The 13469-nt window shown below is 37.9% G+C and overlaps 1 protein-coding gene across 6 annotated transcripts in view; it reads right to left on the bottom strand.

Moving 5' to 3' along the window:
- Rfx3 (regulatory factor X3) overlaps positions 1 to 13469 on the bottom strand; it is a 261188-nt gene that overhangs the window by 143297 nt on the left and 104422 nt on the right. For all 6 annotated transcript variants that reach the window (XM_052187737.1, XM_052187747.1, XM_052187754.1 and 3 more), the window contains one exon: positions 11213 to 11337. In XM_052187737.1, coding sequence (XP_052043697.1) covers positions 11213 to 11329 — 117 coding nt within the window. In that variant the 5' untranslated portion in view covers positions 11330 to 11337. The remainder of the gene's footprint in view (positions 1 to 11212; positions 11338 to 13469) is intronic.

Genomic DNA, 13469 nt, shown 5'->3' with positions numbered 1-13469 from the left:
ATGTGCCCAGGTGTTCCTTTTTCCATAATTTGGGATACTACCCAAAGAATATTTGCTGGTTCCCATCACAGAGTTTCCAGAAACACAACACAAAAGACAGTTCAAAGCCTCCCACTTCTTGTAGTCCTGGAGTCACCACTAGACCAGTGGTCTAACTACTTCCTTAACTATCTATTATTTTCCCCTCAGCCCATCCAGGACCTTCAACAGATGGCTCAGACCATCCTCACCCTTCAGGACCAAACAGACTGGCCACTGTAGTGCTACAAAATTGGCAAGGATTAGATCTACTAATAGCAGAGAAAGATGGCCCTTGACTCTTTCTCATCAAGGAATGCTGCTTATATGCAACTACTTAAGTATAATAAAAAACAAAATGCAATAACCCTAAAAGATCTTCAAAAACATGAGGAATAGCTCAATGCCTCTGGCCTGTGGCTCACTGATGGTCCAATATGGAATGATCCTTAACTCTTCTTTTAACTCCTCATAAAACCTCTCTTAACTCACTTTCCTCTTTTCCTAATCCTAATTGTACCTGGTCTTATAAACTTCTTGCCTATATTTTCTTTTATAAAAATCAAAATAAATGACAACAGAAACTCTTTCTTCTAGTCCAACTAAAATTTTACCAAATGTTGGCTTAAAAACCATTCCCTCTGGGAAAATGTCCTTGGTAAGCTGTAATGCTATAGTTTCTTAGAACTATCTTTTTGGTTAAAAGGCATTGGTGCCTCACTTGAGCTCATGAAATAACTAAAGACAGGATGAAAGCCTGCCATCTCTGCCTTCATTTCCTGTCTCTCTGTCTGTATGTCATCTTGAATAAAATGTCTACTTGATTCTTAATTTTGTATAACATCTATGATAGTGTGGCCTACCCACCCTTTGGAGCAGATCCCATTATGGGAACCAGATTAATCCCCTCAAGTAAATGGAGTTATTCAGATTACTTTATAGAATAAAGTCAATTACACCTACAACAACAAGGCTGGTTAATTATGTAAATTCTTACACCTCTGCCATAATTATTTCTTTATTTGAACCCAATGGCATTTTAAATGCCCTAAATATAAACAGAGTGTCACAGGCTTCCATTATTTGTTCACTTCCCCAATGTGACTAACTATCCTCTATTTGCTTTTTATGATAACACACCTCATCAGCAGGCATATTGGAGTAAGTGTTCTAGATGAGCCAGTATATGTGCATACGTATGTTTGTTTTTTGAACTCACTTGAAGTATCTCAACCCCAAGACTCCTCTAGAAGGTACAATATAAAGATAGCATACTGATTTATAAGCTTGTTGATTTGGGGAGAAAAAGAAAATGCATGTGTCTTTCTCCAAAGAAAATGTAAGCATGTTAGACAATTACAGATAGCTATAAAGGTTCGGAAACTTGAAAGGGGCAGGGCTTGTATGTTCTAGTTCCAATGGTTTAAGATTCATCATCAGTATCAGCAGTATCTGTAGATCCAGGAGTAAAATAAGTACTGAAATTCTCTCTTGTGTCACAGATCTACCATTAAAAGAACCTGATCTGGCCGAGCAGTGCTGGCGCACACCTTTAATCCCAGCACTTGGGAGTCAGAGGCAGGTGGATTTCTGAGTTTGAGGCCAGCCTGGTCTACAGAGTAAGTTCCAGGACAGCCAGTTCGAGACAGAGAAAGCCTGTCTCAAAAAAACCAAAGGGTAAAAAAGGAAGAAGAACCTGATCTGGCTAAGAACTAGTAGGGTGATAGGGTCCCTCTCCTAGAGGTTAATTCTGTAAGGCCTAGGAGGACTGTCTCCTAGAGGCAGGTATAAAATCACTGCTGTGAAGAATAAGCTATGAAAAAATTTCTTAAACAAATCTTCCAAAGTAAAATGACAAATAGCACAGAAATAATGTAAGACTAAGAGCCCAGGCCTAGTCATAATTCTATAGATATCTAGTCATCTAATCTAGTGTTTTTTAAAAGACAAGATCTGTATTATAAAAACTGTCATTTCTAATAAAGTTATACTAAAAAGCTGAATCAACAGAATTGACTACCTTTAACTTTGATACTTGATTTCAATATCCATCAATTTCCACCAACGTCACAAATAAAAGCTAAAAGCATTCAACAGCATTCTAATTAAGATTTCAAACATTACAAGCACATTACAGCAATAGGAAATTATTACTATACTATTATCATCAGTTGTGGGAGGTTCAACCCAGAGAACTTCAAACAAGAAACTCTGCTAGTAGACAAGGAGAGGAGAATAGAAACAAAGGAGGGGGGTTAAAGGAAAAAAGAGAAAAAATCCTTCTGAACAGGCCCACTAGGACAATATCACAAGTGTTTCCAAGCGAATGTAACACTAGCCAACTATTGGGAAATAAAACGGTGCTGACAAAAAGAAAGTAAGAATTCTCACCTTCTATGCAAAAGCAAAAGGAAGGTATCACCTGCCTTGAACACCCCAAAGGAAAGCATCTGAGGATCTGAAGATATGCCTTCTAAAAGGAGTTAGCTCTACAGGACAGCTCAGGAGTTCTTTAAGAAAAAGGTCCAGATGTACAAGAATAAAGTGTGAGCATGTATGCATACATATGTGTGTGCATGTATATTCATGCATGTGTGTATGTACATATGTATGTATGTGTGAATATGTGTGCAATCAGATATTTATGTTTGGTGATGCTAACTTCCTACTTCTGGTAGCAGTCTCCTTTGAATGGGATCGATAAACAGAACTTTGTTGTATCCCACTGCTCATCCTTGAACTTGCTATTATACTCCAGACTCCCTTACAGACATGTACCATCATACTGGTACTTTTTTGATTTTATTAATTTTACACACACACACAGCAGTTTTATTTACAGAGAAAAATCCTATCAATTCTATGCAGTAAGGTCAAAGATGTTCCCTAACTTTCTGTCTTTCTTTCTTTATTAATCATTCCATTCTTTTACATCTCAAATGATATCCCACGTCTTGGTTAACCCCTCTAGCAACCGTCACATCCCATATCTGTCCTCCCAACTGCCCTTTGTCTGTATGAGGGTGCTCCCCCACCCACCCACACTATCATGCACCACCTTTCCAGCATCCCCTTACTCTGGGGCATCAAACCTGCCCAGGACCAAGAGCTTCCGCTCCCGTTGCTTTCAGGCAAGGCTATCCTCTGCTCCATATGTATCTGGAGCCATGGATCCCTCCAGGTACACTCCTTTGTTGGTAGTCGAGACTTTGGGAGAACTGGGTAGTCAGGCCAGTCAATGTTGTTCTTCCAATGGGGTTGCAATCCCCCTCCACTCCTCCAGTCCTTCTGCCAGCTCCCCTACCAGGTTCCCTGAGTTCAGTCTAACAGTTGGCTCCAAGCATCTACATCTGCATCGGTTAGTTGCTGGCAGAATCTCCCAAAGAACAGCCACATTTGGTTCCTTTCAGAAAGCACCTCTCGACCACAACAAGTGTTGGGTTTGGTATCTGCAGACATGATGTATCCCTAGGTAGGGCCATTCCCAGATGGCCTTTCCTACCATCTCTGTTCTATATTTTGTCCCTGTTCATCATTTGGACAGTAACATTTCTGGGTTAAAAAAAATTTGAGGTAGGTATGTGGCCCCATCCCTCGACCAGGGGTCTCGAAAGGTTCTATTTCCCCATTCTCTGTGCATTAAGGCTAACGTCAATAGGGTTAGGTTCTGGGAACCTCACCCTGCTACCTATTTTTGATTTCCTGACCCTCTGTAGCTCTCTCACATCTCTTCCAGTTCCTGATACTGCCCCCCTTATTTCCTCCCCCTCCTTGCTCCCTCCCTTCTCCTTTCCTTCCACCTCCAACAATCGTCTTGTTCCCCCTCAATGCAGGACTGAAGCATTCACCCTCTGGTCTTCCTTCTTTCTACAGTCCATATGGTCTGTAGGTTGTATCATAGGCATTGTGAGCTTTTAGGCTAATATCCACTTATCAGTGAGTATATCCCATGTGTGTTATTTTGTATCTAGATTACATCACTCAGGATGGTATTTTCTAGTTCCATCCATTTGCCTGCGAATTTCATGAAGTCATTGTTTTTAATTGCTTCATAGTACTCCATTGTGTAAATATACCACATTTAATGTTAAGGGGCATCTGGTTTGTTTCCAGCTTCTGGCTATCATAAATAAAACTGCTATGAACATAGTAGAGCATGTGTCCTTGTTATATGATGGAGCATCTTTTGGGTATATTCCCAGGAGCAGTATAGCTGGGTCTTCAAGTAAATCTATTTCCAATTTTCTCAGGAACCACCAGACTGATTTCTAAAGTGGTTTTACTAGATTACAGTCCTACCAGCAATGGAGGAATGTTCCTCTTTCTCCTAATGCTCCTCAACATCTGCTGTGACCTACATTTTTTATATTAGCCATTCTGACTGGTATGAGATAGAATCTCAGGGTCATTTTGATTTGCATTTTACTGATGACTAAGGATGTTGAACATTTCTTTAAGTGTTTCTCAGCCATTCCAGATTCCTAGGTTGAGAATTCTCTATTTAGTTCTGTATTCCATTTTTTAAAAGGGTTATTTGGTTCTCTGGAGTCTACCTTCTTGAATTCTTTGTATATTTTGGATATTAGCCCTCTATCGGATGTAGGGTTGGTCAATATCTTTTCCCAATCTGTGGGTTGCCATTTTGTCCTATTGATAGTGTCCTTTGCTTTACAGAAGCTTTGCATTTTGTGAGGTACCATTTGTCAATTATTGTTCTTAAAGTATAAGCCATTGGTGTTCTGTTCAGGAAGTTTTCCCCTGTGCCCATGTGCTTGAGGCTCTTCCCCACTTTCTTTTCTCTCCCCCCCCTCTTTCTTTTCTACTAGTTTCAGTGTATCTGGTTTTATGTGAAGGTTTTTGATCCCCTTGGACTTGAGCTTAGTACAAGGAGATAAGAATGGATTAATTTGCATTCTTCTACATGGAGACCACCAGTTGAACCAGCACCATTTGTTGAAAATGCTGTCTTTTTTCCACTGGATGGTTTTATCTTCTTTGTCAAAGATCAAGTGACCATAGGTGTATGTGTTCATTTCTGGGCCTTCAATTCTATTTCATTGATCTACTTGTCTGCTTCTGTACCAATACCATGCAGTTTTTATCACTCTTGATCTATATTATACCTTAAGGTGAGGGAAGATGATTCCCCCCAGAGGTTTTTATTGTTGAGAATAGTTATCTATATATTAGGGTTTTTATTATTCCAAATGAATTTGAGAATTGTTCTATCTAATTCTATGAAGAATTGAGTTGGAATTTTGATGGGGATTGCATTGAGTCTGTAGATTGCTTTCAGTAAGATAGCCATTTTTACTATATTACTCCTGCCAATCCATGAGCATTGGTGATCTTTCCATCTTCTGAGGTCCTCTTCGATTTCTTTCTTCAGGGATTTTGTCTTGTCATGCAGATCTTTCACTTATTTGGTTACAGTCACACTAAGATATTTTATATTATTTGTGACTATTGACAGGGGTGTTGCTTCCTTAATTTCTTTCTTAGCTGTTTTATCCTTTGAGCTTGTTTAGAGGTTTACTTTTTGGGTTCAAATCCCTACACTGAGGAAGACAAACAATCACCCAGGAGGCTGAACAATGTTTTTTGGTAGATATACAACTAGCCAAAAAGGAAAGACAAAGTTATTAAACAGAATGATTCTGAAGTATAAATCAATTAAGTGCAACAAGACCCACTAAGGCATTCAGACCAGATTCTTACGCCTATGTTTTATTTAGTTTGCTCTTATGTAGAGTTGATTTGGTCTTGTGTTTAGAGTTTTTGTTGCTAGTCTGTAACTCTCCAGGTAGAGCAGACAAGTATCAAACAAATGACAAGCTTTCTATTCACTTCCTTGATGTGAGATTATACCAGGCTCCAAACATTTTAAATTTGGATTAATACCCAAAGGTTATGTGCATTTGAACACATTTTTAACATGAATAGTATAGTCAAAAACCAAAACAGGGAAACAAACGAACAAAAGTTACTAAAGCTTCACTAAATTAAACTTCCCTACCAAGAAAGATCTTCCTCATCCTCCTCCAGGATCTAGTACAGAACTGAGTTACAACACTTAGGTCTTTTATATGCCTCATCCAACCACTCTAATATCCTTTCCCGGGATCTAGACTGGTGAACCTCCCTGATGTCCCTATCTACAAGACTTCCCTAACCTGGCAGATCTAGCTCAGGTCCCATATTCAGTGTCCTGATCTATCCAGTTCTTAAGATATATTGCCTTTATCTTAAGATAAAAACAATATAGTACTAGCACAAAAACAGATATGTAGACCAAAAAGAACACAATCTAGACCCAAACGTAAGTACACGTGACTTCATACACTTCATATTAGACCAAGATGCCAAAAACAAAGGCTGGGGGAAAATCTCCCACAAATGGGGCTAAGAAAAGTGGGATACACATGCCAAATGTCAAAAACAGACTATTGAGCCATGAAGAAAAAAAAATGATGAACTTTGCAAGAAAATGGATGGAACACGTAAAGATCATATTGAATGAGGTAATGCAGACCCCAAAAGACAAATAAATGTTGCATGTTCTTCTCTCTCATCAGAGTCCCAAGTTTCAAATCATCAGATGTAAGTATATATCCTGGAACAATTGTAGAAACCAGGAAAGTAAAAGGGGACCATTACCACTGTAAGGGAGTGGGTAAACATTAGAGAGAAAAATAGCGAGGGACAAGTGATTAGATTAGGGAAATGGGGGCACTAGGAATGTCTAGGTAGGGGGAGAAAATACAGAAGAAACAGGGAGAAGGCTAAAATAACAATAAAGATGTCTGAAAATTTGTAAAGAATTATATTACAGCTTACAAAATAAAAAACCTATATAAATCTGAATATAAACAAACATGTATACTTTAAACGTGTAATCTTCTGATCTTGACTTACAATGTTCCCTATAAGAGCCAAAGCCCATCTAACAAAAATTTCAACACCAAGCATTAGAAACCCTATTTTGAATTATTGGTAGTTGTACAAGAGACTCCACAAACCCTACAGGCTACTGTTATTATTGCTTTTGGTCTTGGTTGCACCCTTATTGATGAATATACCAAGCACTTCTGAAATAGGTCCAAGAGGTCCCTCTAACCCCCTCCCAAGCTGGATTTGACCTAAAAGCTGTATTACTAAATATTAGCTTCCATGTTACCAGTAGGTAGCAAGTAAGCTTCCAATGTCTATGAAGCACAACCACCACCACAATGGCATGATAGCCTAAAAGTGCAATAGTGGTACAGATACTTTGGCAGTAACCAACATCTCTCTAATTGAACTTAAGGCCTAATCATAAAAAGAGTATCATGGCTAACCAACTACCTAAGAAGAATGAAATCATGGATCTTGGGGGAGAATCTACAAAAACCACTTTATTAAACCAGCAAACCCCTAACTATATTCTAAATATTTGACTTTAGACCCACAGATAAGTGTTGCCGCCCTTCATCAAGGAAACTTCTCTCTGCCAGTCTCAATGGATATCTACAAACACACACACATATACACACACACACCAAAACAATTTAAAAATTCTGTCAATCCTAAGGCTCAGGGCATACTGCAAAAGAAGGAGTATAAAATTATAAGAGCCAAAGGATCTGGGAATTTACTGTAAGGCTGGGTCTCCTAGTCATGTCAGGAAGTACACCTATAAAGTCTCACTAACATGACTGAACAACCTTGATCTGAACAAGGACAACTATAGATATGCCAAAATGGATAGAGGAAATACTAAAATGTCTCAACTCTACACAAAGAATTACAGGCAACTAAGCAATGAGAGAATAGAAGAAATAATCTTCCCAGGGAAGAGCACACCAACTGCTTATTCAATAAAAAATGATCCACACTGAATCATAGGTACAAGTAACAAACAGACTGTATTCATTTATTTCAGAATGTGTGTATGTATATATACGTATATATGCATATATATATAGTTCATATATTTATAGCTCAGACTAGCTTCAAACTTCTGGACCTCCTGCCTCAGTTAACCCAGTTCTGATTACAGGTGTACATCACCACAACTACACTCTAGAACAGGTTATCTTGAAATAAACTGAATAAAAAGAAAGGTCACCAACTGCAAAATAGTGTTAGATGAATAAACAAATAATTTTCAATAAAAGTATGACATTAGAAATTAATAACAAGTTAAAGGGGAAAAGATGAAAGTCAAACAAGAAGATGTTTGTATAAAAAGAGAAAACATAGTGAAGGCAACCATCTATAAAAACTTAGATTTCCAGAGCCAAACACCGAAGAGTTGAGGGGAGAAAGGCCTACCCAACCTAGCACAGTGTGTGAAAATCTGCCTACCTCAGGCACATCACCATAAAGTCTCGGGAAATCAAGAATCTTTTAATTCTGAAATATTTTAGAGAGAAAAACATCTTAGTTCCCCACAAAGGATCAGAAGTCAGAAAAGTGTTTCTCTTGTACATAACAATCTTTATTTTAAAGATGTATTTTATTTTTAATGATATGTAAGTAAGGATCTGTAGACACACAACAGTGTTCAGTGCCCATGGAGGTGGAGGGAGGATACGGGTACGTGATCCCTCCAGAGACAGGCTTAAAGTTGGTAGACAGCTACTCTGTGTAGGTAATGGGAACTGAACTTGGGTCTTTCAAAACAAAAGAAAATGCAAAAACCCACAACAAAACAAAACCAAACTAAACTAAACTAAACAAAAAGACAACCAACCAACCAACACACCAAAAAGAAACAAAAACAAAAACAAAAACGTATTAATTGCTGAGCTGTATTTCTAGACTGTCTTTATTTTTATTTTTTCAGAGCACAGAAATATTACAACTAAAAAAAAGTATTTGCTAAGTCTTTAATTACTATACTCTAGATGTTAGCAGCATTTCTACATGACAGCATAAATACTGAATGCTGCCCAAACATGCTCAATTGCAAATATTATGCAGTATATTTGATTGAAATAGTTGTTATGCATATCTGAGACTCACACAGTTCAAGCTAACATCTCAGAAGAAAGCTGAAGATATAGATTATTGGTAAAGTACTTGCTGAGCAAACATAAGGCCCTCAATTTTACTATAAGTTCAGCAAAACCAAGAAAATACATACTAAATATTACATACATAATAATACTAAAATATTATTAGTACCAAAAAAGAATGGCAAGAGTTTGTGTGTTTGTATGTACATGAAAGAGATCATATATTGCAGAACCAAAGGAAGTATGTTAAATACTAAAACCAAAACAAACAAAAAAAGACATAGCAAAGTAGTAAGAATAAGTTATTTTTAAAATCCATCCAAGTATGCATAAAAATAATGAATTAGAAGAGACAAACATAGTCCCCCTGAGAAACAGTACATGGAGAAAGAGGGGTGCTAAGCTCTGACACACTGATTTTAATAACAAAGTCACTGAATTATTTGGCTCTTTCCATTATTATATACACTCTACATAAGCTATAGCAAGGACTGGATAATATATCAATTTGATACAAGAAAAACCTGACGCCGGGCGCTGGTGGCACACGCCTGTAATCCCAGCACTTGGGAGGCAGAGGCAGGCGGATTTCTGAGTTCGAGGCCAGCCTGGTCTACGGAGTGAGTTCCAGAACAGTCAGGGCTAAACAGAGAAACCCTGTCTCCAAAAAACCAAATCAAAAAAAAAAAAAAAAAGAAAGAAAGAAAGAAAAAAAAAGAAAGAAAGAAAGAAAGAAAGAAAAACCTGACTTTGAAAGCTAAAACAAAGAAACAAAGGAATAAAGTAAGTACCAGAACAGATCAGGTACATACTACAGAGTGGCTACCATCTCAAAAAGTTATACCCTGGAACTAGAAAGCTCTGGCACATTTATACTCATTTAAAGTGTCATTTTTTAACATGGGTAGGATGATCAAAATTAGATCAAGAGCCAGGAGTCTTACCTATTCAGCAAGTGCTTAATACTGACAGATCAGTGTTAACATTTTACCGTTAAAAATGCAGAACAATGTCTCAATTGATCTTTATTCTTTGAAGCAAGCCCTACCTTTTTTGAAAAGTGCTAAATTATGAAATTGGTAATGATGTCAGTAATCCCAGTGGCTTTTAAGGCACTATTTGAAGAAGTTCCTTTTTAGTAATAGTGAAGAGAAGGGGAGGAGGAAAGGAGAAAAGGAGGGAGGAAAATAGGAAAAAAAGAAATGAAGGAAGAAGGAAGGAGGGATGGAAGGGAGGGAAGAAGGGAAAAGAAACGTAACTATTATTTTGAAATATGCAAGTCCTTGCCACTATTTGAAACAAATAACTCACAGTGTGCTCACAGTCCACACACAGAACTGTTAACTGGCATGTATTACTTGTCAGGATCTTTCCAAAACAAGCCAAATTTCCTGAGCATGAAGAAGACCTGCACTAAACATCTGGTGATGAATTCTTCTGCTATTCATTAAATGGAATGAGTCAGATATACAGACCTTTAACAATATTTTATTTTCATTAAATAGTATTTAACAGCTAACTAGTGCCAAGGCAATTTCTAAAACACCACAAAGGCAAAATCCTTGCAAATAAAATACATCATGCTTTTTATTATTAAGTACAAGTCAACCTGAGTAAAAGATAATATTGGTGGGCTGGAGAGATGGCTCAGTGGTTAAAAGCACTGACTGCTCTTCCAAAGGTCCTGAGTTCAAATCCCAGCAACCACATGGTGGCTCACAATCATCTGTAATGGGATCTGATGCCCTCTTCTGGGGTGTCTGAAGAGAGACAGTGTATTCACATTAAATAAATAAATAAATCTTTAAATAAAAAAGGGGGGAGGGACAAACGTTTAAAAAAATAATATTGGTAAAATTTCAATATAAAAGGATTTGGGAGCTCTAGTAAGCAACATAAAGAGAGGAGAAAAACATAAGGTGTACAAGTTAGAAAAATCAATTCCCTGTAAGCATTAGAAGCTATCAGGAGAAGAACACGGTCTAAATTATCTTATTAGCTCTACAGTCCAGCAAGGAAAGGATCCTTAGTACCTCAGGGAACTAGCTAAGAAATGTTTGCTGACCTAACTTAGGAAGTGAACTGGAGCACTGTACGTCCTCCAGGAAGCAAGATGGTAAATGCTACCAATCTTTGACGTCAGCTCCAATTAGCCATCATGACAAATAGCACCACTCAGAATAACAGGTCCTTACCTGCTGCTGGACTGGCACTTGCTGTACCACCTGTGTAGGCACTGCTGCTTGGCTAGCCACAGATGTCTGTAGAGTCACTGTCGAACCTGTGTCTGAACCTGTCTCTGAAGTCTGCATGATGGTCTCTGGAATATATGAAAACATGAAAATATGAAAAAGTGTTGGCCTTGCATGATAAGCTCCACTGCAGTTCTTAAATCCTATGCTGAGGCTTTGGACAGATGAGACCACTCACACCAATACACTGTCGACGCAACCCATGTCTGTCTTTAGTCACTATCACCGGTTTTTAACTAAATAAAGAATTGATAGTTTCCTAAAAAATCCTTATTAGTACCTCTTGGCCTGAAATAAAGAGGCAAAAGTTCACTGAACGCTGCCGTCTTTGATCTCAGCTGATTTGAAGTATTTCAACTCTTTAAGGAACTATGGTTTAAAATATTTATAATTTTTAAACCTCAGAACACAATCTGAAATAGATGTCCATGTAACAAACCATGCTTTCTAGACACTTTTCAAGGCTATTAGGATGTCCATAAAGAATACAGAGTAAATCATTCCAAAATTACTGGCTAAGTGTGTGCAATTATATATACACACATGTATTTTATTAATATATATACACATATATTATATGTTACTTACATATATTTATAAGTAACATATAATATCATATCATTATGATCGGAGTAATTTTCTGCATGTTGTACTGGCATTTCTATGTGAGATCTATGAATTTCCTTATTGCTTTCTTTGTCAAAGTCCTAAAGCTGCACAGAAGCCACAAGTCCAGCAGTAATAGCTCTGGTGGGTTCTGTAACAGAAGTATGAGGACCTTCTGGGTACTTTTTAGAAATATATTTACTCAAGAATAAAGGAATCCACAAAACAATCTGAGTTTCACTTTTAACTGAGGGATGGTGGCTATACTAGAAGGAAGAAATACATGAACAATGAGGTCTGCTACTTCTGGGTCATTTACAATGACAGGCTAATATGCAGCTATAAGACATTCTGGATATGTGGGAAGCCACTGTGTAGAAACAGTTGCAATTTTTCAAAAGAAGCTGAAAAATCAAGATTTTTATGTGAAATACAACAAATTGTGGCTCTTTCAAATGTAACAATAAAGTCAATAAATGTTTATTTGGACTAGCACTAAAACCATGGAGATGCCTAAGACTGAATGAGAATTCCATCATTCCCTATACAAAATTCTCATTTGATTAGGGTGAGAGAAGACAATGATGCTCTAATGCTGGAAGCCAAAGCTAGGTTACAGTTCAATGCACAGTGCTTACTTAGCCCTAGTTAGATCACAGCACTGGCTATCCTCTTCAAAATTATCTTTTTCTTAAAGAAGAATAATACATAAATTAGAAACCCTATCTCTTCCTTTTATTTTTTTGTCCTTCCATGAAAAATGGAAAAACAGCAATCCAAAAATGAATGCAAAAACCTTTTGGGTCCTTTGATTTATCATGTATTCACAGAGTATTGATTACATTTTGTGCTTTAACAAAGGAGCTAGATGTGCACGCAAGGCTTGCATTTGTAGAAGGAATAAGGCATGGCCCAGGCACTGGATAGCATCTGCTGGGTGGTGTTCAGGATCACCAGCTTTAGGATGAGCAGGAGGCCTTGTTTGTATGGTGTACAGATTCCAACATCATGTGTGGCCAGTTAGGGCTTCCCCTGTCCTCTGCCTCATCAGTTGTGTGTGGGTTTCCACCGTGACAACTCTTATACTAACACTCCTTCCTGCTTTCCACAGAGCTAGCTAGAGCTATGCCAAGATGAGCTTATGTGCCAGTGTTTTGTATTAATGATTAAAATTATATCCTTCACTTTATAGGTGAGTAACTGGAGGCCTGGAGATGTCCAATCCCATCCCTTACTCACTATCACACACACAGGAAACATAAAGTAAAGGGTTGACACCACAAAGGAATTCATGCTCTCCACTTCACTGGATACATTCAAATCTCTGAATTTAATAAGAAGCAGAGTACGGGTATATGTAAATAGAATAAAAAGAGTGATGGAAGTTGCACAGGCTGGTTTTGTGTGTCAACTTGACACAGGTTGGAGTTAGCACAGAGAAAGGAGTTTCAGTTGGGGAAGTGCCCCCATGTGATCCATCTGTGGGGCATTTTCTTAATTAGTGATCAAGGGAGAGGGCCCCTTGTGGGTGGTACCATCCCTGGGCTGGTATTCTTGGGTTCTATAAGAGAGCAGGCTGAGCAAGCCAGGGGAA

Source organism: Apodemus sylvaticus, chromosome 1 (genome assembly GCF_947179515.1).
Source record: "Apodemus sylvaticus chromosome 1, mApoSyl1.1, whole genome shotgun sequence".
Taxonomy (NCBI): Eukaryota; Metazoa; Chordata; class Mammalia; order Rodentia; family Muridae; genus Apodemus; species Apodemus sylvaticus.
This window is presented reverse-complemented; position numbering and strand designations above follow the sequence as displayed.